The sequence below is a fragment of the Arvicanthis niloticus genome, chromosome 2, assembly GCF_011762505.2.
Source record: "Arvicanthis niloticus isolate mArvNil1 chromosome 2, mArvNil1.pat.X, whole genome shotgun sequence".
Lineage (NCBI taxonomy): Eukaryota > Metazoa > Chordata > Mammalia > Rodentia > Muridae > Arvicanthis > Arvicanthis niloticus.
In genome coordinates, this window is record NC_047659.1 from 137,226,348 (window position 1) to 137,253,698 (window position 27,351).

At 44.1% G+C, this 27,351-nt stretch overlaps 1 protein-coding gene across 5 annotated transcripts; it reads right to left on the minus strand.

The window, feature by feature from the left end:
- Positions 1-362: 362 nt before the first annotated feature.
- Adnp (activity dependent neuroprotector homeobox) lies at positions 363-26,850 on the minus strand. Of its 5 annotated transcripts, none has more exons than XM_076930283.1 (5): positions 26,141-26,850; positions 10,460-10,740; positions 8,628-8,740; positions 6,915-7,007; positions 363-4,544 (listed from the first exon to the last, which is right to left on the minus strand). In XM_076930283.1, exons 3-5 carry the CDS (start codon positions 8,733-8,735, stop codon positions 1,431-1,433), a joined length of 3,315 nt encoding a protein of 1,104 aa, XP_076786398.1. In that variant the 5' UTR covers positions 8,736-8,740; positions 10,460-10,740; positions 26,141-26,850; the 3' UTR covers positions 363-1,430. The 5 variants fall into 5 exon arrangements, with proteins under 5 accessions (XP_076786398.1, XP_076786397.1, XP_034350813.1 ...); XM_076930282.1 differs by having other exon boundaries at positions 10,460-10,847; XM_034494922.2 differs by lacking the exon at positions 10,460-10,740.
- Between the last annotated feature and the right edge of the window lie 501 nt (positions 26,851-27,351).

Here is a 27,351-nt window from a genome sequence, read left to right on the forward strand (position 1 = left end):
TAGCTGCCTGTTTTGGTACAAGTGTTGCTATAAGGAGGGAATGAACAGTACACAGGGAAGAAAGACCACCAGGGGCCAAGACAGTTAGGTCCTTCACCATAGAGACTCAGGCTCTGCTCCTTACCAAAAGGAGAATTGAAAACCTCAAGGATGTTTACTTTTGCAACAAAAAGGAAACATACACACAAATGAACACAATTTGTAGCAGGTGCCTGGAGAGAAAGCATGCTTCAGGCAAATGATAGATTGTGATTTCCCACAGTATTCTTTGTGAGTGGCTTCCATCTCTGCTCAGGGTGCTGTGGCATCAAACAGCAGATGTAATAGACACACAGGACTGTCATGTGTAATAAAAGCAAATGTTTACATTAAGCACAATACAGCAATTTATTTAGATGCTTAAAATGAATACAAAGGGAAATAAAGACCACAAAATCATACAGACTACAACAGTGTGTCATATATTAGATGGTATAAATGAATACACCCAGTGGTGCTCAACTAAAGAGGAAACTAAATATCCCAAACGCAGCACTCAACTGTGCTTGCTGCTCTGACACAACACTCTTACAGATCTAAAAGGTGTCAAAATTAGTAGCTGTAAAATCAATTCTTGCATGTTATTTTAGCTTAAAAGGTCTCAGAAAGAGATCTGAAATACCATTTTTGACAAATGTCAAGGATACTCAGAACAAGAAAAAAAAATTCTATAATACAGGAGAGTCCAGATATATATCTTATGTTGCTGGCCTCTGTTGCAAGATTGTACAAGGTTATGTGCAAAAACTAAGTCTGTTCAAAGGTCCATACTATCGCAGGGTCAAGCTTCTGCTAGGTAAACTAGATATAGCATTTATCACACAGCAAGGGCAACACTAAAAACCAATCTATGACGGGCACACAGTAACAGTGTCATAAGCATCACTTGAGGTCTAAAAGACTGTACAAATATACATTTCAACTATTCAGAATGAATACATGAAAAAAAAGTCCATGTTCCCAAGTCTACTAGACACATTTGACTGGTAGTGTGTATGCCCGCCCTGCACTACTATGTGAATCAGGGTAAGGCTTTCCCAGGACATCCAACCAAATATCTTACTGAGGAGGGAAAGAAACGCTGGGAAGGCAGGTAGGTAATGAACTACTACTTTTCCCTGTGTGCATTCATGAGCCACCAGCTTATTGTTTTTTCACACTTCATCACCAGATGAAGTCTACCAGAGAAGAGTCTGAAGCAAGATCAACCAATCATATGTCATAGACTTGGAAATAACCACGGGGACTGCAGTGGTCACATATCCCCACAGCCTGCTGACTGACCAGTCCTTGCAAATAGTGCCCGTCAGAAGACAGCTTTGCAGTCAGACTGGAAGGAGAGCCGAAGTCCAGGATGCAACACAGCCCATATGCTATGGCACACCAGGGCCTCAGGCTTGCTGGCTGCTCAGCTTCACTCCAGTTAAGCTGCCATGCATGGGATCAGCAACTCCATCAGTCATGCCGTCAAACTGTTCCCCATCCTCACTGTCAATTGTGCTATTCTGCCACTCAATCTGTGGGTTTGGTAAGCGCTCTGCATTCTCTGATGCATTTTCCCACTGTGACTGGTCCTTGGACCAAAACCCTTCAACTTTTCCATAGGAACTATTCTTCCACTTCAACTGCTCTGTGTCATCTTGCACTGTAGCCTTTTTTTTGGCAGCTGGCTTACTGCTCCTTGCATCTTCACTCTGGGAAGACTCATCAGACCAGGTTCCTGGTTTCATTTCACAAGTATTATCCTCAAAGTCTGAGATATGTTGGGAACCAGGTCCACTCTCAGACGGCGAAGCACCATCCTTCCACTCAACTACATCATCTTGGTCTACCTCACTATCAGAGGCATCATGCATTAGTTTGGCTGGTTCCTCAGTCAACTGGATAGTTTCATATTTTGAACCATCCTCCTCCTCCTCTTTTTGGTCTAGCTTCTCAGGTTCCAAAGCACCTTCAGAAATTATCTTCGGTACAGGCTCCTCTGGATTATCACTGGGAATTTTAGGCTCAACTTCAAAGACAGGGTCAAAAGGGCTGCCACTTCCATTGGATTCTTCTTCCAAATGTTCAAAACTATCTGAGAAGCTGTCATCTTCTTTCCCAAGGTTAAGCTTTTTGTCAACAGTCTTGCTAGCATTGATTCTTGAGTCTTTCTCGTCATGATTTTCAAATAGCCACTCAGCATCAAAATCCATTTCGTGTTTGACTTTATTTAATTCTTTCATGTTAAAACCTAGCAGCACACCAGGCTTGTACTTCTCACAGTCACGGACACACTTCTTCCTCTTGTTACTGAAATGGGAGGCAATGTCACTCTTCCATAGCCATAGACTGGCAGCTAACTTCTCAATTTCTCTCCTGGTGGGATAGGGCTGTTTGTTGAAGTACTTTGTGAGAAAGCTTTTCCTAGCTTCATAAGAATCATCTTCATGACCCTTGGGGTCTAAAGCTAAAACAACAGGCTCTTCCGGCTTCTCTTCAAAGCAGCTAGGGGAATCATTATCCTCCTCCAGCTTCCGCTTTTTTAGCAGTGGGAATTCCATTTGCTCATACGTGCGCTTCACAGGGGCCAGGCCTGGAGACTGATTGAGCCGAGAAGGTGCGTTTGTCTTGTCCTGGCCATTCTGGGTCTTTCCAACACCCCTGCAGTGGACTAGATGCAGAGTGATGGTTGAGGCGGTCATGTTGCTAGTATACACACCAAGGCAATGGATACATTTGTAAGTTAGCTTTTTCTCAACCGGATGAACTGTCTGAATAACTTGGTGTCTTTCTCGTAAATGATGTGCAAGTGCATCAGATATGGGTCCTTTTAGGATTGAAAAGCACAGAGGGCAAAGGGTCTTCCCAACATCTTTTTTATAGGGCACTGCAGCTTGAGGTGAACTTTTAACTGGGACATCTGCTTTTTCTTGAACTTTTGGTTGTGGCTTTGGAGGAACTGGGGCATTATTTTGGGCATGGTAAGCAACTGACTCAGCTGGGGCATCCCTCAGGTTGTATGTGGTCACCAGGAGATGAATGTTGGTGTGACTGCCCTGCTGCAATGTCAAATCAAAGCTCAAAGTAGAATCCGTTTTAGGTCCCATCTCTTCATCAATATGAACCATTCGCATGTGTGCTGCCATCTTCTCCACATCATTGAAGGTGGAACGGCAATATGGACAAGACAGACCATGAATTAACATATGGTTGAGTAGGGTATCTGTGGGCAAATAGCGATTACAGTAGAGGCATTTGCTAGTAAAATTGTGTATTTTCATAATGTAGTTAGCTACCGCTGGGACTTTCTCAGCTTTATGTTCCTTTTCAAAGTGAACACTGTAGACATTCTCAGGAAAAAGCTCATTACAGATTGTACATATTTTCCACTTCTGAGTGGCACAATGGTTGCTTGGAGGAGGGCCTGTGGCTGCTGGTGGAGGTTTAGAACTGGACTGACCCAATACTCTAGATGCCTGTGACTGAGACACGGAGGGAGACTTCACCTGGCCTGGGGGTAGAGAGGAGGTGTTGGCAGACTGCAGGGAGTACCTGGCTGCTGCTGGGGGCCTCTGCTCAGCACCTAGCCCGTAGGACCTCCCATTTCCACTTGGAAGTAACTGTTTCACAGACTGAGACTGTTGAGGGATGGAGACTGGAGCACTGCCACCTAGCCCCAGCCTCACTGACTGGCCAACACCATAGCTCTGGCCCACAGATTTGACTCCATAGTTGTTTTGCTGCAGGTGAACATTGGACATCATGTTGACTCCCGTTGTATTTAAGTTGGGCTTTGGTATTGACAATCGGTTTACCATCTGCTGTGATGGCAAAGAGCGGACATTTCCAGAAGCAAGGGAACTGATTCTTGGTGGGAGTCCCATGCCCTTTTTTTCTTGAGGCTTGGGAGCAATCAGCATCAAGGGTTTGGCTCGGGGAACCACAACATTTGTGTGTCCAATCATGGCAGTGACCTGATAGCCTATCCGTTCATGGTCTTCAATGACATGCTGTACCAGAGCTTCATAGGACTTGGGCATGAAAAGGCATCGTTTGCAGTGGATGTTACACTCTTCTCGGGTATTTGTGCCCAGGGAGACTGCACCATTGAGTGATTTTTCTCCTGCCTTTGCTATGTAGGGTGCTGCCACGTGTTGAAAATGTTCCCTGTAGATGTGCTTCCTGACGATCTCATAGAGAGGGTCTCGGTAAGTGCACTTCTTGCAGTAATACACGGCTTGCTCTACATTGTCAGCCTGCTTAGGTTTAAGGCCATCGTTTTTGTTTTTATCTTTGAAAGTGCTGAGGCTGCTACTTGGTGCGCTGGAGTTTGGAGCATGAAATATTTTAATGTGTGTTTCCAAAGTCTTTTTATCTGCATTGAAGGTACAGTACGGGCAGTTAAGGAGAATCCTATTTTCAAAGTCTTCACTATGGACATTCCGGAAATGACTTTTGTAGGCAGAGAAGAATTTTGAGGAAAATGGACAAGCACTGCAGCAAAAAGGTTTTGTCCGGTAGTCCTAAAAAACAAATGAAACAAAACAGAACAGAAACCAGAGTGAGAAGCCACTCAAGGCAAGTAGTTACCGGTTCTAGGCACCTCCCCCAGGCATCCCCAGAAACTGCCAAGGCAATGATTTTTGGACGTTTCTCCTGCAGGAAAATTAAAGAACGCAGATGCATTTTTGAATCAAATACTTTTATTTATATCCCTGTAACTTAAAACTCAGTGCCAACACCATAGCTTTAAAAATTGCTAGTTATACTTGCTGGCTGTTTTCAGAGAGAAGTCAAAGGCAAACAAACAAACAAACAAACAAACAAACAAACAAACAAAAAACCAAAAAACCAAACCAACCAACCAACCAACCAACCAAAACCCTCCATTTTCTTGCTAAAAACACAAATCAACTATGGAAAAACCTCCTTTTGTGGATCTGCTCAGCTTCAGACACAGGAACTCAAAGGCAGTGCATGCAGACCTTTATAAGTAACATAGGTATATGGCTCTCCCATTATGCAACAATTTGCATAGAAAAAGGAAAATCTCAAAAAAAGTTTCTTCTCCATTCTAAAGTAGTGTATTTGGAGTTTGCTGTGAATCAAAAGGTTCCAAACTGGGAACATTGGCCTCTTTTTATTTCTTCTCCGGCAGAACAGTTTCAAAAAGGTCAACGAGGGCTGGAGATGGCTCAGCAGTTGAGAACTGGTTATATTCAAAGATGATCTGGGTTTGATTCCCAGCAACTGCAAGGTAGCTTATGATTATCCACAGTGCAGTTCCAGAGATCTGGTACTTTCTTCTGACCTCAGAGGGCACTAAGCACGTACACAGCATACAAATACCCATTCAAGGAAAACACACGTTATAAATTTTTTTTTTCCATTCAAACTGCCAATTAAAAGTCAGGCACGATGGTGCACGTTTTTTTCTCTGTGTAGCCAGGGCCACACAGAGAAACTATCTCAAAACAAACAAACAAACAAACAAAAACAAAAAACCCAAAACAAACAAACAAAAAAACACCCAACCAATCAATAGCCAATGAAGTAGCAGCTGCTTTAATCCAGCTAAGAAGTTACCTATGACTGCCTTATAGACAGAGGGCAAAGTGTTTAGAAGCTGCTATGTGCTACGGAGCACAATGACATTAGAGATTAGCTTTCAGAATTGACCCAAAACAGGTAAATACAATATGTGATAAACAAATATATTCTTCCTAGTTTCTCATGAACTGTTTGGAACCAAAAGTAGTCTCCCCGTGTTCCCTTCAAGCTCCTCAGATGATGAAGTGGTGTATGCCTTTAATCTCAGTGCAGGGGAGGCAGACACAAGTGGACTTCTGAGTTCAGTACAGCCAAGGGTACAGAGACCCTATCTTTAGAACCAAACCTCTAGGAAAGCCATCTGACATAAGAATGCTGCTCAGCACCTCTTCCTAGGGCATTAGAGTTCAAAAGGACAAATATAGACTTAGAATGGGAGTTGACAATCACTTCTCCCTATGCAAAGAGGTTCCACTCATAGTGTCGTCTAACTAGGGATACTCAATGACCAACCTTCTGAACACAAGAGGTGCAAGACATGGATGGTCACTGTCCTTCTAGGGCTCATCTACCAAACCTCCCATAAACATCACATGTCATCAATGGGGTAAGGGAGTGTGAATAGAAGGGTGCTTGCAGCCAGGGGTTGGGGGTGGCACACACCTTTAATCCTAGCACTTGGGAGGCAGAGGCAGGCAGATCTCCAAGTTCCAGGCTAGTCTGGTCTACTAAGTGAGTTCTAGGACAGCCATAGAGAAATCCTGTCTCAAACAATGATAACAACAGTGTGGCCTTTCTCTAGAAAACAAGAGTAATAACAAGAATAGGACAGCAGGCGGGTGGCCACACACACAATGCTGGAGAGCATTCCTTAGAAATGGAAGCAGGAAGGCCGTGGAAGGGGACTTACATACCACAGACACTTTGCTATTTCAGTTGTCTAGAGACAGGAGGATCTCATTTACCCAGGCTGGCCTCAAACTCATCACAGAGGATGCTCCTAACCTTCTGATCCTGCTTCTGCCTCCTGAGCTTTGGAATTGCAGAGGTGTGTGGAAGCACGTCTGGTCTATGTGGTACTGCAGAACAAATCCAGAGCTCTGTGCAGGAGGAGGAGTGCTCCAACTACCGAGCTGCAGTCTTGGTTCCAACTTGACAAAGTTTAAGAAACAAAATTTCTGTTTGTTCTGTTAACTTGGAAGTTTCAGTCTAGGAACAACTGGGCTTCCTACCATTCAGGAAAATGAGACGTGGAGTTACAGACTTTCTACATCAGGCCACTGCCCAGACACAGCTGTCTATGAAAAGTTTGCGGGTGTGCTGAGCATTCCTGTGAGACTTACCTGATTTTTCGTAAGAGAAGGGTCCCACAGTCCTACATCCTCCCATGTAGTGTTTTTCAAATAAAAGTCATTAGGTTCAAACTGTTTAAAATCCTAGAAAACAGTGAGAGAAATTTACAAAAACATAGTGGTATCAAAAGAAGACCTGGCACACAAATTCTATCTCTTTAACCAGTATGAAAGGGTCCAAGAGAATCAACCCGCTGAGAACACTGGTGACGAGGCTCTCAGCAAATATAAAAGGCACATGGCCAGCTTTCCAAAGAAAATGCTGCGAGTGCAGCTGGGCAGGCTCCAGCTCCACAGCAGCTCCGTCAACCACGGAGTTCACCAGTCACAACACTGGGTGGAGGAGGGATGTGTGCTAGGAGCCTTGTAGGACTAAGAGTCTAGTTTGGGTGCATAAACAGACAAACAGACAAACAAACAAACAAATGGAGGGAGGGGCGAATTTGGAATAAAACCCAGACTTTTTAAACCCAGAAAGAAAGTAAGCAACATGCCGTCCAGTTTCTAGTCTACAATGTGAAATTGTAATGTTCCCCTTTACGACTGAGAAGAAAGTGGGGTGAATGCTTTATGGCTGTAGATGGAAAACGCAATGTTCAAAAACTTCAGAGTATGTAATGGGTCTAGGGGGAGAAGCAAGCCCAGCACAGGATAGGAAAGACACTTGACTATTTGTGTATTTATTTGTAAGGATCACCCCCCCTCCCGAACACCAACAAGTACAGATCCATAAGAATCTGAGGGGCAGAAGAGTTACCTCCACCCTGTGAACAAAACACCAGAAGCTCACTTCTGAGAAACCTTGGTTTCCAGGGAACATACCTGACTGTTCTGAGTGGGACTCAGGAGAAAAGAACTTGCTCCATGAATAAAATATACATCAATCCCACCCCTGCCCTGTGTCCTCAGCATTTGTTCTGTGCTGAGCATTGTGCCAGGTAGGCAGTAGAATAAACGGCTAACCAAGGCCAACTGTTGCCTGGGCAGTAGGAACTTCAAAGTGTGTCAGGGAAGGAGCTGTAAGCACTCCTACGGGAGCTTGTGTCTACCTAACCGTAAGACTGGGAACAAGGAGATCTGGAAAAGGAGGAGATGCCTCTATCTAGCCTATGGGGCTTGAAGGCTGAGAATAAAAAGGATAGGAAACAGCCTGGAAAGGCCAAACTGTTACACAAGGGCAAGATAAGTCTGCGATAGTTCAGAAGGCTGACAAATGCTCAAATCCTATGGAAAGAGATGACAAACACTCAGACAACCAGTGCCTCAACAGTCAGGTCAACAGAAACACCCAGGCTTATCAGAAGGAAAACAGGCTCTGCAGTCCCCACTGCCCCTTCCCTAGCTGAGAGCCTGACATCTCTGCGTTCTCAATTCCTCTTTCACAGACTGGAGACAAGAACTCCTAGAGCCCCCAGAGGTTATTTCAAGGACAAAGCTCACATACAATTTTAAAGCACCTCGTGCACTGTCTGACTTTGTGTATGTTCTCCATGCTATAACTGCTTTTGCCTCAGGTTACAAAGATGAACAGGTTTTCAGGAAAATGAAGTAACCTATCCTAAGTGAGGAGGTTTTGGTGAAGCTGAAGGCCTATCTAGTTAAAATTTACTACATCACACCTAACAGTGAACCATCTTGCCCATGGACACAGTAATGGATCAGAAGCTGAGTCACATTAAAATTTAAAAATGGCATGCTACTTACTTCTATATGTTCTTTACAGTATTCCAACCCAATGTCACTAAGTATTTTTTTCACAGTTTTCCGGGCTTTTCTTAAACTGCCAAGATTGTTGACAGGAAGTTGGAACATAGTTTCTATTGGAAAAAAAAATTTAAGTCAAAGTCAAAACATGTACAACTTGTAAGTTACTAATCCACTGATCCCAAACCCTGGCTCCTTCAGTTGAGAATTCCTCACCTAGTACAGAACACTTAGAGTAGCAGGCAAAAAGGTGAGTGGCCTTCCTTCCCTATTTCAAGAGGATATTTTAGACCACAGGGCTGGGCACACAAGTCTCAGGCTGTAAAAATCTGCTCAGACATGAATTTGAAATTGGAAATCGGGAGCAACAATATCAATCAGCCATCTCAAAACCAAATCCAGCGCACGCGTTTCCTCCTGAGGCTGGACCTATGAAGCTGGACCCACGTGGGCCTTCACAGCACCGCTCAGCTTCCAGTGCTGAGGGATGACTTTGCCATTGGAAATGTCCAATGACACTCACAGAAGCACATGTCATTCAGTGACTGTTTCTGTCTCCTCCTCAAACCAAAGTCCCAAATAGTATCAAGGACTGGCTCCTTGGGTGGCAACACACCAGGACAAAGGCCTCACATAGGCCACAGAATAAACACACAGATGGATGAGAAAAGCCATGCTTGTGGCATCAGACCATACATTGATTGTTGTAGTCTTTCTGGGATCCTCTAAAAAACTAATGTCTGTGAGCATGCGCACAATTGTGCCTGAGGGAACCAAAGAGCTGCTTGACTGTCCCAAATGCGTTAAAGGGAAAAATGTGATCCACTTTCCAAGTTTCTTAAAAACCAAGGCACTTATGTTTATTTAAGAAAACTGAATTAGTAAACTTTGAAATGAGATTTTTAAGGCTTTGAATGTGACTTTATTTTTAATAATAATTTAAATACAGCATAATTTTGGAGAATAAAGTAGCTCTAAGACTAAAGCCACAAACAAACAACAACAATAACCCCACAAAAACAAACAAACAAACAAAACAAAACAACCAACCCCAAAGCACTACTAGGGTCTGACAAACCTACACTCTAACCATAACCATCCCCTTTACTGATGGAAAGCCTCAATCTGGGGATGTCCCCATAAGTCACAGGTCCCAGAATACCCCATTATGAAGTACCAACGTTTATCTGGGCCTCCCAACATCAAAACATTCACTGAAAACTCAGCACTTCACAGCCATATCAGTCTCTAGATAAAGTTCCATGAGCTTAAGACCAGGGCTGAGAGTGCTCTCTCCCCAGAAGGAGCAAGCATTACCATTTTTCCTTGATACTCCCTGGGCCTTCCACTAAACTAAGCAAGAAGGTTTCAATAAAACACCAGTCCTTATCTGACATGAAAAAGGACTCAAAGGCTTCCATGCTTTTCCTCAGGCCACTACCTGTTAAAGTACTTAAGGGTCAGGCTGGGCTCACATTTAGAATCCCAGTACCCAGGAGGATCATGAACTAATGGCACCTATACCCTAAATGACAGAATCCCTGCACAGTGACACCTTGACTCAAAAATCTAAGTTCAAGTCAGTAACTAGCTTCAGGGTTTATCATTGTCACCCATCCAGTTTTTTGCTTAAGTTTTAAAGAACCATCCCCAACCCATACCCAAAGCCTCAAAACCAAAACCCCTCTGAACTAGACACCTCAAAAACCAGACCATATTTTGAAAATAAAGAGGAAAAAAACAAACAAACAAAAAACAAACAAACCAACAACCAAACAAACACACACAAACACCCTGCAGTGCAGAGGGAGGGGTAGGCTGGGTGTACTTTCCTCCAGTCCATCCTTTGGTCACCAAATCTCCTCTGGCCAGCCTCTCTGTTCCTTATGCTGGCAGTTTTTAACAGGTTCTTGCTGAGGAGAACCTCCTTTCAGCACACGGCACACGGCACAAAAAGGGTCAATTGTCCAACTTAATGGAACTGTCCTCTTGTTCATCAATCACTTCCAAGACACCTAAACTTTGCAGGTCACGGTGCTGGGAACACACAGGAGGTCCTTAGGCAACAGGCTTACACAAAGCTTTGCTGTCCAGCTTCAGTTGGAAACCACTCCTGCCACAAATGATGTGAGGGCTCAGGTGAGCAACAGGCTTCATCTCTGCAGATACTGATCAGTACACAAGACTGGTTGTGTGCTCAAAACATGGCTGTAAGGTGTGCTGGAAAGCAGAGGGAAGATGCCTGAGGCAGCGACCCCCTCACTGTGACCACATCCGTGTCTAACACAAGCATATATGTACCCAAGCTTTATGGAAACAACGGGCAGCAGGACACACAAAAAAGTGAGTCAAAAGGAAACATGGGATCAATTAGAAAGAGGCTTGTCAAATAGATTCAGTAACTCTACCCACTCCAGGCCCTGACAACCAAAACTAAAACACTGCATGGAAAGAAGTCAATTACTAAATTCTAAAATAATTTCGGGGACAGGCCAATTAGTTCAGTTGGTTAGAAATGTGGTGTTGCCAGGCAGTGGCGGGTTAAGCCTTTAATTCCGGCACTTGGGAGGCAGAGGCAGGAAGATTTCTGAGTTTGAGGCCAGCCTGGTCTACAGAGTGAGTTCCAGGACAGCCAGGGCTACACAGAGAAACCCTGTCTAGAAAAAACAAAAACAAACAAACAAGCAAACAAACAAACAAAAAAAGGAATGTGGTGCTAACAATTTTGGGAACATTTGATCCAAGTGTTTTATTCACAGCTATGTAATAACTGGAAAAGCTACATTGTATAAGCCAGGCTGTTCTCCAGCTCAAAGACCCACCTGCCTTTACTTGTGCCTCTGCCCCGCCTCCTTAGTGCTAGACTAAAGGCATGTGTCATCAATTCTGTCTCATAATCTCCTCTTTAGAATATCTTAAAAATTCATTTGGAATGAATGAGTCACACCCCTTTTCAATCTCACTTGCACTAAAGAGAAGAGCAGGAGTGTCACAGTTTAACCCAGGCCAAACTCTTACTTTTGTGTTTTATTAGAAAGAGTCCAATGGCTGCAATGAAAAATCAGATTCATCCAGGCCCAAGGCTGCAGATGAATTAAAACCATGCACATAGTATAGTATGCCTGATCCTCTATGCCCTTCAGATACCAAAAGCAATTACTTCAAGCACCAAGAGGGTAAACAGAAAACAGCCCAGCTGTAAGCCAAACCTGTATAGGGGCAAGGGCTGTAACCCACTATTGGTACCTGGCAATACTGAGCAGAACTCTACCTCAAGTTCTGTATTCACCCAGAGGCTGAACAGGTTTGCAGGAAGATGGAGGAGGACACAATAATGACAATGACAGTTTAGCAGCTCAAGGAAAGGTCTGCAAGAAAGGAAGCACCAGCAGGTGTCTGGTATCAGTGTCCCTGCAGAGCTCCCAAGTCAGGGTAACACCACGGAGTCCTACTTAGAACTACAAAAGATCAAACAATAAAACAGAGGGAGGAGAGTAGCTGTCTTGTGTCTAGGGAGCCATGGGTTTGAGTCCCTGCATCTCAAACAAATAGAACACAAAAACTTCCACCAAGTAAAACAAGACAGAAAGGAAGGAAATCTTCATAGCCAGCTGGAAACTTTTTGTCTGAACACAGCAAGAAAAATTCTCAATTCAACTTGTCCTGGTCACACTGAGCCACTCAGAAAATGAAGGTGTCTTTAAAGGTAAAGCCATCTTGCTTCAGTATGTCCCTTACTTGACCTTTCTAGACCATTCCTGAGTGTCTAGGTTAATTGTACATGTTGACAGTACAACAGTAAATATGACAGCCAGCCAACAACAAGCATCTACCTCTTTCTGCCACCTTTCAAAACTATTTGGGAACCAAAATCTGAGCATGTATAAGTTGACAGCTAATGTATTCCTTGATGGAGAGATGTAACCCTCTGTGTTTACAAGACTAACTTAGCACGGCAGGAAGAGCCAACAAGGACAGTTACTTTTTCATATACCAGAAGCATGTTGGTCTAAATCAGTGTTTTTTGTTTTTTGTTTTTTGTAAAAGTATAGAATAGAGTTTATTCAGGGCATGGGGAGGAGAGTTAAGAGGGTAGTAGAGGCACAGAGAAGCAGAGAGAGGGAGAGAGGGATAGAGAGGAATAGAGAGAGAGAGGGAAGGGAAGAAGAGGCTGGCCATGAGCACGTGGGGGCGGGGGTGGGGGGGGGGAGAAGAGTAGGAACAAGAAGGCAAGAGAGGAACAAGAGAGCAAGAGTAAATCAGTGGTTTTTAAACAGTTACTATTTTCCTGAGACAGGGCCACATATACCCAAAGCTGAAGTTGAATTTGCTGCCATGTCCTAAGTACAAGGGTCACAGGCCTAAGCCACCCTCTCCCTCCCCTTTCCACCCATTTTTCTTTATGCCAAAGGGGTTGGCAATCCTTCTGTATCTGTATTTGTACCTTGGGTTTATTTTTAGCAAATAAGCCTTAAAAAACCTTGCTAGGATCTTTCATACAACAAGGCACCGTATCAAGAGGTTCCTTTCAGTTTGGAAGTCATCACCTACACACTGCTGCCAACAGGAAATAGTTTACCCTTTCTTCTTGTCAGTGTGGGAAAAGGTCCTTCAGGAGTCCCAACAGAAGGTCTGCTCTAACATCTCTCTTCTCTATCTCAGACACCACAGCAGCTACTTGTGGCTACCCAGGGACAAAATGTTCTAGATTAGATACAACTCAACAAGACAGAAGACTATAAGAGAGGTGGCTCAGACAGAGGTAAGAGCACTGACCGCTTTCAAGAGGCTGGTTTCTCAGCACCCACATGGCAGTTCACAGCTGTCTATAACTCCAGTTCCAGGGAATCTGAAGCCCTCTTTGTGTTTCTGAGGGCACTAGGCACAACATGGTGCAGATCAAACATCCACATACATAATTAAAAATAAAACTTAAGAAAATTAGGTTTAGTGCCAGCAGCTGGTTCCCTGGTTAAAAAGACACTTGCCATCAAACCTGGTAACTTGAGTTCAATCCTTGGGACCCCACATGATGGGAAAAAAAACCAGAACTGATTCCTGTAGTCAATTCTGACTTCCACACACATACCAAGGCACCTCCCAGAAAATAAAACAAATGTATTTAAGCAAATGATGACACAAATATATTGTTTTCAGAACTACTGCTAGGCACCAGATAGGCACCAAACTTTCAAATTAAAGACATTTCCCTCTTTTTTTCCAAGTTTTCTTTCTCTCCTAACTAAATGTGATTAATTACTTTTGCCATTGCCTCAGTGATCTTCAAGTCATTCCTCAATAAATAGGCTACAGTTTGTCAATCTCCCTGATTGGCCCTGTGTGAACTAGTTACTCTGGATGTGAGAAATGCAGGAGACAGAGAGCTATACTAATTCTGGACACTAGCTTAAAATTAATACTAAAATGTCCATTTGTCTGGTGGAAGTCACTTCATACATGAAGAGAGACAATCTCACACTTGACGTGGTATGCCAGAATGCTACTGCCACAGCTTCACCAGTCCAGCCTGTGGGTGCACACACAAAGATTTACATCTGCACACATCTAAGGTCAGCTGGATGACCTTACAACATCCAGAAGAGGAAAAGAATACAGCTGAGACAGGCATGTTCTCAGATAAGCTAGGATGCTAATGGCCATCAACTATAACCACACCCAAGGGTCTTCTCCTTCTTGTTTTAAAAAGACAAGCCGGGCGGTGGTGGCGCACGTCTTTAATCCCAGCACTTGGGAGGCAGAGGCAGGTGGAGTTCTGAGTTCGAGGCCAGCCTGGTCTACAGAGTGAGTTCCAGGACAGCCAGGGCTACACAGAGAAACCATGTCTCGACCCCCCCACCCCCCAAGACAAAAAAAGAGTTAAGCTTGTGTATTTAAGAGAACTTTTAAGAGTTAGTTCTCAGGTAGGCATGATGGCGTACACCTTTAATCCCAGCACTTGGGAGACAGAGGCTGGCAGATCTGAGTTCGAGACCAGCTTGGTCTAGAAAGCAAGTTCCAGGACATCCAGGGCTACACAGAGAAACACTGTCTCAGAAACACAAAGAAAAGAAAGAAACAAATGTTGCACCACACTCAGCACACAACAGCTTTTTAAAAAATGAAATAAATGTCTTCCATCCCCTTCCCATTGCGAACATTTCTGGAGATGGTAAGTTCTCATGTAGCCATCTAAGGCTGACCTCAAACTCACTGTGTAACAGGTGTGAAACTCCTGCCTCTACTTCTACTTCTCAAGCCTTGGGCTTGTATGTATGTACCACTGCACTTACTAAATAAGTGTGTTTTTCTGAAAGCTACTTTGGGAAGGCAGAGGCTTTGATAGTTCCTGTTTGTGGATTGTTAGTGGGATGCTAGGCTGTCCTCATTTTTCCAAATAAAGAACTGTACCTGCCCCAGCACAGACCAACTTTTGAAACATGGTAGGTGAATCAAGCCAGTCATAAAAGGCCATTGTTATTTGACCTTGTTTCTATAAAATATGTAGAGGTGAATCTCTATGTGGAGATTACGGCAGCTTGAGGAGGTGGGAGAACAGGAGACTGTGGATGGCACCAGGCTTCTTCCTGGGGGATAAAGTTGTTCTGCCTATTGCTATTTATTCACCATCCTGATTGCAGCTCCCCCCCCCCCACACACACTGTAAATAGGCACCAAATCCAACTAAACTACTGAACTGTACACTAAAACTGGGAAAGCCGTTACCAAAATAACAAAAACCCAAAATATAAAGTAAAACTCTGACATCACTCACTCAAAGGCACACTACCACAATACAGCATCTTTTAGATTTTTATGTGCAGGAATCTGATTCTCCTTTTTGTGGTGTTAAGAGACTAGACCCAGGCTATGGCATAGGCTAAGGCTAAGTAAGCATCACACCAGACCTACACAGCTGTACTTTCCTATTAGAAAGAAAAACAAAAACAAAAACAAAAACAAAAAACCCCACATATGTATTCATAGTCCTGGCTGGCCTCCTCCTACCAGAGATCCACCACCACCTTCTCAGAAGCATGTGCCAACTTGTTTAAGACAGGGTTTCTCCATGTAGCCCAGGCTGTCTTGGAACTCACTCTGTAAAGCAGAGATAATTTTAAAAAGCAGTTGGTGAAGGGGTTTGCAACCCCATAGGAAGAACAATAACCAACCAACCAGATACCCCAGGGACTAAACCACCAACCAAGGAGTACACATGGAAGGACCTATGGCTCCAGCTGCATATGTAGCAGAAGATGGCCTTGTCGGGCATCAATGGGAGGAGAGGCCCTTGGTCCTGTGAAGGCTCGATGCCCCAGTGTAAGGGAATGCCAGGGCAGAGAGGTGGGAATGGGTGGGTGAACACCCTCATAGAAGCAGGGGGAGGGGTATTGGGATAGAGGGTTTCCAGGGTGGAAACTGGGAAAGGGAATTTTGAAATGTAAAGAGTGAGCCGAGCGGTGGTGGGCGGTGGTGGCGCACGCCTTTAATCCCAGCACTTGGGAGGCAGAGGCAGGCGGATTTCTGAGTTTGAGGCCAGCCTGGTCTACAGAGTGAGTTCCAGGACAGCCAGGGCTATACAGAGAAACCCTGTCTTGAAAAACCAAAAAAAAAAAAAAAAAAAAAAAAAAAAAAAAGTAAAGAGTGAATCAGAATGATGGGAACTTTCAGGGTTACATGTATCTGTAGTCTGCTCTACATGTACACTGGTCATACCTGGAGAATAAAGGTGAAGTTTTGCACTAATTAAATAGTAGTCGGTCACTTTCTATCAGAAAATTCCACATTCTTATTTATTTGTCAATAAATGGAGTCAAAAGTATTAAAAAAAAAAAAAGAGCACTTGGTGTTCAAAACCAGGGAAATTTATCAGTGATGGGTTTTATCACTTACTGTACAAAATAACTACGGTACATATACCTGTTAAAAGTTTTCTATATTAGATTAAATCTCTAGAGCAAGTTCCTGGATGTGATCTAGAATGATGATCATGGCATAGTTCCAGAACATTCTAGACACTGTTAGTGAGTTTGAGTAATATAGCAAATGGAACCTGTCTCCATGGCCCCCAAACTTTTAACTACTAAAACAAAACAAAATCCCAAACAAAGAAGAACATCAAACTAAAACAACCCTCAAACCCACTAGACAGCTTTCTTGGCAAATTGGCTCCACTTGTAGAAGCCAAGAACAGTGCAGTGTATCATTAACAACTAAGGTCTTAGTGTACTCTGACTCAGATGATAGACTACAAATTCAACTTCACTTGTTTGGCAAAATTGGGCATGTGGTATCACAGAGGCCTGAGAAAAATCTCCTGTGTGGACTTTAAAGTTGGCCTTTTGCTTCTTTCTAGTAGTTTTAAGAGTTTAACTTCTACAGAAGGAACATCTGAGGAAAAGGGAAACGGGAGTATTCTCAAAGAGAACAGAACCCAACAAGTGTTGCTCAGTGCTTTCTTTAGCTTTCCAAGAAACCACCTGCTGATGACACCTTGTTCCTTGTGTCATCAACTGACGAAATGACAAAGACACTCTGATGTAGCAGCTTTCCTTCTGAATGCTTGCCATGGGTGAGTTTAAAAATTCAGAAAAACGACTTACAACTAATGAGTTTTGTATCAATACCTTGTCGGCACAACATACTATTTTTAAGATTATTATTTTTGATCCTAACTCATGGAGTCAAAAAAGACCTTAAGACAGTGGTTCTCAACCTTCCTAATGCTGAGACCATTTAATACAGTTCTCATGCTACGATGACTCTCAACCTTAAGTGTTTTGTTGCTACTTTGTAAACTGTAATTTTGCTGTTAGAAATCTTAATGTAAATACTTGATTTTATGAAACCCTCCTGGGGTCGCAACCCACTGGCTGAGAACTGCAGCTGTAAGGTCTGTAAGACACTGTCTTCTTATTCACGTCAAACACTGTTTATTACAAAGTACATCCGTGGCCTCCCCATCATCTATACCAGTAGCTGCCACAAAGTAGAAGCTGAAAAGACAGACTGAATGAACAAGGCCCTATCCACAGAAGGCTATGCCAAGTTATGTCACAAAAATCTGACGTAGCTGCTGTTGGGGCTATGGTGCCAGAAGCAGATCCAGCATGTCCTGCACTGGATCTGAATGGCCACCTTGCAAAGGCAAAACTTGCTGAAAAAGTGGGTCAATGATAAGCTGGGAACACAGTTTGTGCTATGACTACTTACAGGTATAGAAAGAGAAGTTGTGTACACACACTTAAACCTAGACAAGCCAGGCAAAGACTAAGGAATATTCCTGAGATCTGAGAAGTGGCATTTTAAAGGTTAGTAGTGTTTTAGTCTGGTTAGTAGTGTTTATTAAGAAAACATTTTAATACCAGGAATTAGCCAATGTGAGAACTCAAAGTATCACTAAGACACAACTCTTTCCTGAAAGGTCTGTGAAATCACTAGTGCCTTATACATGAGGTAAGACAGTGAGGGCACAGCAAAGAAAGGGAACAGAACCGTTTCAGAAATACAACTTATAGCCCAAACCAAAACCCAACTTTTTCTTGATACAGTTTCACTATCCCTGGCCGGCCTGGAACTTACTTTGTAGACCAGACTGACTTCAAACTCTCAGAGATACATCCAACTCTGCTGAGATTAAAAGCCTGTTTGTCTTGAATCAAAAATTTTGTCTTTCAGTAAGACAGTTGTGTTCACAGACCAAAACATACTTGGTTTGATATATAAACCTCAATGTCAAACTTGAGAGGTAGGGTTGTCTGTAAAGCTGCTATTTGCTAAAAAAAAAAAAAAAAAAAAAAAAAAAAAAAAAAAAAAAAAGATGGTAAAATGCAGTGAGTGAGAATCTACCCAGAAACTGAACAGATATGTGTTCAATTCCTTGCTCTGCCATATACTAGCTTTGTGACCCTAGAATGTTACTTACCCTCTAGAAGTCTAGTTCCTTCTATGAGATGAGGGGGCCAGAGAGATGGCTCCATCAGTACCTAAGACTGGTTCCAGCACTTATGGATTCCTAGGTGCTGTACTAGCTCCACACACACCCACATACATGTAGCATGTACCCATACAACATACAAATACATTAAAAGTACGTAACTCTAATCTTTGCTCCGGTGTGACAGCGCACACCTACATTCCAGTTGGGGGAAAGAAGCAAGTGGATCTCTTTGAGTTCAAGGCCAGCAGGACTGCATAGTGAGACCATGCATCCCACTGTTCCAAGTGCTCAGGATTAAGCCAGGCAGTGATTCAATGACAAACCAATTCTCATTATTTCCTCGAGCCAGATCAGATACTCTGAAAAGCCTAGTGACCTTGTAGAAAGCTTAGGCTATCTTCTTCCTGAGAACCAGCTGTGGTTACCATAGTAACATCTTTCCGTATACAGCATAATGTGCATCTGTACTCACACAGACACACTGTAGTGGTTTTGGCAATAATTTGGGTACAAGTAACTGAGCCATTCAAATTAGCACATTCCAGTTTTACGTTCAGTGTACTTCAAATATTTATCTAATGGGACTTTTGCACATGTATCACACCTAAGCAAATAACTTTTGAGACTCATATTGCCACCCCTATGTCCAAGGAACAAAGAGAAAGCTGAGATGCAATGCCAGGTCTGACCATCAACACTCCATCAATTTACAAGATCATTTTGTTTGAAAAGATGATGTCTTGGTGATGAAATCTTTAAGGAATTAGGATGCATGAGAGAGATGTATCTAGACTCAGAGTGCACCAGTGCAAAGGCACACTTTCCAGTCCACCAATCTGAATACTCACTGGGCCTAAAAGCATAGCAGACAAGTTCATTTATAATCACGAGAGCAAAGCATTCTTATATCTCAACGCTTTGTGACTAAGTTATTTTAATACTCTAATCTTTCAAAACCACCCAGGAATAACTTTCCACAGAAATGAGAAATTATTTTCTACACCATTTAAAAATAACAGAATAGTTTACTTAAGCAATGTTATCAAGCTGTTTTTCTAAACCCTCTCCCAGGGTCAAGGTTTAACAAAAGGCATGTTTTCCAAACAGGTTAACCTTCAACTTCCCATGCAGCTGAGGAAGATCATTATCTTCCAATCCTTGTGCCATTACTTCCTGGGTGCTGAGATTACAGGAAAGCCTAGCCCTACCACACAGGGACCCTACAGCACTAGGGATCCACTTGTTGGCTCAATCAGAGGTATTTCATTTGCCTTTTGTGCCTGTTTTTCATGATTTGGGGCACTTCCTGAATCAGAACAGCCTCAGCTCACCTTTCACAGGAGTAAGAATTCTATTAACCTAGAATTCTCAACTGCAATTTAAAATTTAAAGCTGCCATAACACCATATGCAAGTTTCACCACATTCTGTTTCTAAAGGGACCAATCACAGAGCTCCGTAGAGAAAGGACAAAAGCTATGATTGCTAAGCAAAGCCACCACTCAGCATGTGAGAACAGGAACTAAACAACCCAAAGCACTGGGGCAGCAATGGGACCTGAGCAAGTTTTCTATTCAGACCCTGTACAAGCAACTACAGATGCACTATGCAAGCTGCACAACTGATATCCATTTCCTGTTGGGATGTGATCAGAATCTGTCCATGCAGGTTCACTACCGTAGACAATAGTCAAGAGCTCACAAAAGCACTCATCTTGTCCCAAGCACTGGTTGCAAAGATGGGTTAGTGGTAAGAGCACGACTGGTTCTTCTAGAGAACCCATGGTGAGTTTCCACCACCCCCCAGCTTATAACCACCTGAATTCCAGTTCTAGGGGCTCCACCAGGAGTCAATTACAAATCTAGACTCTAGCCAAAGGATTAAGTATAAGATGTATAGAGACTCAGCCTCTCTTCAAAAACTATCTCCAGTTTTTTTTTTTTTTTTTGCAGTCCTCATATCTCCCAAACACATTTCTAGAACATTGCTGATCCTCTTCCCAAGTTCCAGGATTGTTCTAGCAACTGTCTTGGAAGGGAAGAATAAGCAACACTAGGGATAGAGTGTCTCCTAAAAGGCAAAGGCTGTGATCACAGAGATGAAGGAACCTGAGCGGGACAGTCCTCACTTTGCATGTTTCACTGACAAGGACAAGAATGTGCTTCACATTCTGAGACCCCTTCCTCTCATACGTCCTCTGTCGTCAAGTTGATGTAGCTAACCCTACTTTTAGAAAGCAGGCTAATAATACACGGAAATCTTTCCTTCCATGGGAAAGACTATGACCTCAGTAAACTTGAAGAAAAAAAGGCAGGTGGGTCATGAAAAGGGCAGGTATGAAAAGTGCTAAGACACTAGAGACAAAGGAGGAAAAACCAACCTTCTACCAGAGCAACAGGACAAGCAAACAAAAGCCCGTGGCCACAAAGGCTGGGCAAGACATAGATGGCTTGGGTGACATTTTCACCATTGAGATATGAAACAGCCAGTTTGCTTACTGACCCATTTGTTAGTTAGCATTAGTTTATACTAGCTCCATCAACCACATTTCCATACTGGCAACATGAAAGACAATACAAACTTCAGTAAGGGATGACACCAGCTGCAGGGACAGCAACATTTAAATTTATGTAATAGCAACAAAATGTCAAGTTCATTCAGTCTCACTGAAGTTACAAACTTAGGGAGCAACTTTCCCCCTACATGTCTCTTGGACAAGCCAATGAAAACTAAATTCCTACTGAGTATTTCACCTTCTAAAAAGTACAAGAGGCTTTATGACATGTTGAACAAATAGCTTACTGTAAAACAGCCTATGTTTAACAGACATAAAATAGTATAGACACTATGGAGAAAATATCGAAGAAGCTTCTAATATTAAAAAAATTAAAACATCAAATTTTTTTTAGTATCATGTTAAAAGTTACCATGAACTATATATGTCTAATACTTAAAATATCTCATTTGTATCAAATGTGACACTCATTCTCAACATAAAAGTCCCAACTCTTTCTCTCTTTCTCTTTCTCTCTGTCTCTGTCTCTCTTTTTGCCAGATAAGGGGCTGGAGAGATGGCTCAATGGTTAACTCTCTTGCTCTTCCAGAGGTCCTGAGTTCAATTCCCAATGACAAGCTGGTGGCTAACAACCATCTGTAATGGGATTCAATGCCCTCTTCTGGTATGAGTGACAGTGTACTCATACATAAAATAAATGTATCTTTAAAAAAATACATTTATATACATCCAACTGAGCTCAAAATCCTATGGCTTCAACTAAAATAAAGCAACAAACAACAAAAAGACGCTACTTAAATTTCCAAGTGGGGCTGGTGAGATGGCTCAGAGGTTAAGAGCACTAACTGTTCTTCCGGAGGTCATGAGTTCAAATCCCAGCAACCATATGGTGGCTCACAACCATCCATAATGAGATCTGATGCCCTCTTATGGCGTGTCTGAAGACAGCTACAGTGTACTTATATATAATAAATAAAAACCTTTAAAAAAAAAAATTTCCAAGTGTGTAGTGTGTGTTCTCTCGCTCGCTCCTCCCCCTCCCCTTCCCTCTGTATCTGATCCCATTACAGATGGTTGTGAGCCATCATGTGGTTGCTGGGATTTGAACTCAGGACCTCTAGAAGAGCAGTAGCAAGTGGTCTTAACCACTGAGCCATCTCTCCAGCCCAAGTTTTTTTTTTCTCATTTTTTAATCTACCAACTATTAAGTTTCTACTTTTCCCCTTATAATAAGCCAGCTATTTCTTAAGTTGCAACTTTTCACAACTGAATTTGTAGAACAGACATCAGCATCAAGATAAACAGCCAGTATAATTCTGAATATTTCTGTTTTTTTTCCCAGACAAGGTTTCTGTGTAGTCCTGGCTGTCCTAGAACTCACAGAGATCCACCAGCCTCTGCCTCCTGAGTGCTGAGCTTAAAGGTGTGCACCACCACTGCTGAGCTTAACGTTTCTGCTTTCTAAAGACTGAATTCTTTTTAACAGGCATATATATTTAAAAATTGCTACAAGGAACAATCTCAAATTGGTATATCATACAGCTATCTCTACTTTCAGTAATTAAGCTTATTGGTTAATTACTTTTGAGCTTTTGTGGAAATAAAACATACTCAATATTGTGAAGTTAAAGTGCTATCAGATTTTCTTCCTGAACTCTGGTTAAGAAAAAGAATCAAGAAAAGTCAGTTTCCTATATAAGGCTTTGAGAACCAAAATTTAAGATCTGGTTATTTTCAATGTCTGGTAGACTATTACAATAGTCAGAAGAAAATCTTTCAACAAATCAAGATAATAAAGTTAATTAAACAGAACACTCACTTCCCTATTCAGGTTAACTAAGGCTGTTCAAAGAAGTCTAGTTCATATACTATAAATTTCAGCTTTTATGGGGCTAGAGATGGCTCAGCTGTTCTTGAAGAGGACCAAGTTCGGTTCCCAGCACCCTCACCGTTATAACCATCAGCACCTCCAATTTTAGGAAATCTATTGCTCTCTTTTGGTCTTCACAGGCACTGCAGACACACAAAGCACATCTATATAAGTAGAGAAAACACTCATTCACATATGATAAAAACAAATTTCCATTTTCCAACCCTTTCTTTTTGTACTAAACCCAGCTAACTGTTGAAATTGCAAGTACATACATTTTCACATCCCACAAGGTTCCCTGAAGGAAAAATGACCACCACCACAAGGAAACTAGCTAACTCTGTTATTTCATTTAAAAGAACGAACACAGGCACACTTGCAAACTTGATCTCAAACACATATTCTAACAGGACATTGTTCTCTTATTATTCACTTTATGTGTCTAACAAATACTAACACCACAGTATTTAAAGATTACAAACAAATCTTATTTGTATTTAATATTAGACTGTGTAAATACTGAACACATATAAACCATGAATCCAATGTAGTCTCTTAGAGCAATACTGGTAACAAGGTGCCTCTTTTTCACTCAGCAAAATGTTACCTGACAGCAACTTTAAAAAACCAAACCAAACAAATCATCTTCAAGTATTAAATAGTTAATTACATATATTTACTTGATATCTCATAATTTATCTTGGCATGTCGATGTAAGATGTCTGTAACAGTAGGGATAAAGCATTCACAGATAACAGCATCCACTGTCAGTCTTCCCAGACAAGAACAAGTGCATGGCAAGGAACTTTCAACTTTCAGATCAAATCCAGAGAGCCCTACCAGGATTAATCACATCTCTATCAATGAACTACTTTTCCCAGTCCCCTTTAACCAAGTAAATAAGGCTTTCAGGAGCTTATTAAGTCTTGAGTTAGACCATTAAAACTCTATGCCCAATAGTGCAGAATGCAAATGATTATATCATCAACTTTAAAATTTTCTCTTAAGAGACACAAATCTTTAAATGTTCACAACCCACTACTGCAACCAGCTATAACTAGTTCCTTGATGAATGTGGCTTGGCTGAAATTTTGGAAGTTTAGGTTTTGGTGGTGATCAGGAAGTCTCTAGCTTTCCTGATGCTGCAATCCCCACCCTCCAAAATGATATACCCACCGGTGTGAATTGACAATGTAGTCCAAAGAGCAAGGCAGGGAACGGAGTCCAGATCCTCAAAATGGCAGTACAGGGAATAACCACTAGGCCACCTATCAGTTCAGTACAAAGAGTGCAACCCTGTGCATCTCGGTGTAAAAGTTGGGGCCTAGGTTTCGTACTGTGCATCTCACACCTATGGAAATAACAACAGGAGTAAAATCTACAGAAATCTACACACCCTAAAAAAGGTGGGTGCGAACCAAAGACTGGTGTCAACACTTGCAAAGGCAGTTGGCTACCGACAGTGTACTGCTGGAAGGGTGAAGGTGGAAGGCAATACAATTTTTCAATGAACTCTATTATAATAAAGTTTGACAATAAAGAACCCAATAGGGACCTGATGTTTCCCAACAAAGCCTTGCAAATCCTGACACCCATCTCTCACAGCTATCAAAATCATCACCCCCAAAAACCTCTTAAGAATGACTTTTTGCTCTCAAAAGAATTGGAGAGATTTGGATTGACCAGTGATCCCCCAAGCCCATGACTTCCAGGTTTTAAACCACCCCCTTTACCACCTGATCTAGGAAAGAGATGTCAAAAGACCAAATCTTAAGGTGAAGGAATTCTTGAGAAAGGGAACCTATGACCCAAGGATGTGCACCAAGGTGACTGACCAACAATTAAAGTCCGAGGGTGAACAGGTTTGAAAAAGTAAAAAAGACAACTTTCCAAACAGAGAAGTGGCTTTCTTAAATAAAATCTCTCTAGACTCACTTAATCCTTCGCCATGTTGCTGTCAGCTCACCCAGTGCAAAGTGTTGCTGGGCCCATTTTCCCATGGTCTGTAGAAGGCGCTGTTAAGCACATCCTGTTCTAGTTCTGGGGCCCTTCCCCCCTCTGCAGCCTTACCCAGCGCAGAGAATGCGCCCCCTACTGACTTCAACACTCAGTGCCTTTAACCGACTTGGCTGCAGTGCCTTTTGGGTGGGGGCTGGTATTTTCTTCATGGCCATAAACCAGAAGCAACAATGCAGATTTATAAAGAAACTGCACAAAGCTATCTAAGAGACACTCCCCCCCCCCCCCCCCCACACATCCCATTGTGAAGGTTCAAGACACAGGCACAAGAAGCATCAGGGATGGTAACTGGACGTTTGGGGCTGGACAGCATTAAAATGGCTAACACAGGAAACAGTTTGGTTCTTTTTCCCTCCTAAGCCTTTGTCTGTGAAATGGGGTTATGACAAGAACTGTCCAGAGGACCTGGTGACTGTAAGAACACTGAGAAGACACTTGGGGTGTGTGGCAGGGAGTGAGACTAAAACGAATATTAGACTTCAGAGCTCGATCTTGGAGAGAAGAAGAGAAGCAATCGCGCCTTTTCTAGCAGACAGGCATCCAGGTTGGGGGGTGGGGTGGGCAGGGGAGGAAAAGGACAGGCAGCCCAGAGGAAAGAAGAGGTGGATAAGAGGGTGCTCAAAGAACTACTCCCCATTCATTGCATTCGAAAAACCTTTCCGCGGCTTTCTGGATTTCCATTTTCTGACTACAAAGTTGATCAGAAAGCTCTGAAGAGGGAGTGCTGACCAGGTAGCCCAGATTGAGAGCAGGGCTGGTGAAGGGCTGTGGTGGTTAGGATGGGAGGGAAACTGGCATGTTGTTGGGGAGGCAGACTTTCACCCTGTGCCATGCACGCTCCCCGCCCCCCAGGCCTTTCCCCCCACCCCCCCAAGCCTAGGGTGGGCAGACCTGGCAGAAGTCTGGTTCCGGGGACTGGGGGAGTGCGGGGGGGGGGGGGAAGGGGCGGGAGAGGATTAGTTCTGGGGATGAGAGAGCGAGCGGGGTTCGGCCGGGGGCGGGGTGGGTGCGGGAAGATGCCACCAGCCGCAAAAGCCCTGGGTGGCCGGCGGCCTCTCGGGGCGGAGAAGGGGGTCGGGCTGCAGGAGGGCTGCGGCCGGTTCAGAGCAGTGTGTGCACGCTGTGCACAATGACCGCGCCCGGGACTGGCGGCGGGCAGGGCCGCGGGCTTACCTTGGCTCGGCCTCGAGGCGTGCGCGGGGCCGGCGTGCTCCAGGGCCCGGCGGCGGGTGGACGGCGGCACGGCGATGGCGGCGAGGACGCGCCCGGGGCCTCGTCGCGCTCGGGCTCCGGCTCGAGCCGCGGCCGCGGCTGCTGCCGGGGGGCGCGGCGGGCGCAGCAGAGCGGCGGGCGGCGGCGCGGGCAGTGCAGACAAAGGAGGGGCGGAGGGCGGCGGAGGGCGTGGGGCCGCGGCTTCACCGTCGCGGGCGGGCGGCGGCGGCCGCGCGGCTCCTCGGCGGCGGAGACCGAGAGAGGGAGCTGTGTCTGAGAAGACGCCAAATCCCCCCCGAGCGCGGCCGGAGGGGGAGGGGGCCAAGATGGCGGCGGGCGGGGGGCGGGCGCTCAGCTCATGGGTCCCGGCGGCGGCGAGTAGACCGGGCCGGCGGTGGCGGTGGCGGCGGCTGCGGCGGGCGGGGGGAGGGGGCTGGTCCCGCGTCTCCCCTCAGCAGACAATACAAGCGCCTCGGAGCAAGTCCCCGAACCTGCCCTAGCCAAAATGGCGGCCGAGAAAGAGCGGAAGTGACGTAAGCGGCTCATTAGCATAAGAGGACTCATTGTCCAGCTAAGGGGGGGGGCAAGTACCCCCTACCCGGAGACCCCCCCAAGGGAGTGCTCTCCCGTCCTCAGCTGCGGCGACCTCTACCTTCCTTAAGGAAGGATGCCCCCTGGCCCCCCCCAGCTTCGCCTGGGGAAGATTATATAATCCCCACTGAGGGGAGCTCTCGCGAGAACGTGGAGGATTTGCCATTGACCCACTAGGAGGCGCCGTGGATAATGGCCGCACTGCGCTCCTGGGTGCCTTCCCCTGGCCGCAGCGCCGCCGGCGGAGGCAGAAGCAGCGGGCCGCAGCACGCCTCGACAATCAGTCAGGTGGCTGTACTGGGGATCCCTGCGCGGGCCCATCTGGGCCTGCACTACATCTGGCGGGAGGGCGCCTTGGGCTGCCCTAAAGCTCCACGTGCTCACAGCCCGCTCTCTGAGCTGGAAGGCATAATCGAAGGTTGAGACTGATGCCTTCTGCCTTAAATGAGGTGCGATGCCCTCGTGTTTCTCACATTTTCTAGAGATGACATGGCTCTGAGGCCATGTCAGCTCTTCTAGTGGGTTGGTATGGGAGAACAGATGCACAAGGGAACAGCTTTACACTGATGCTGTTCCTTGGA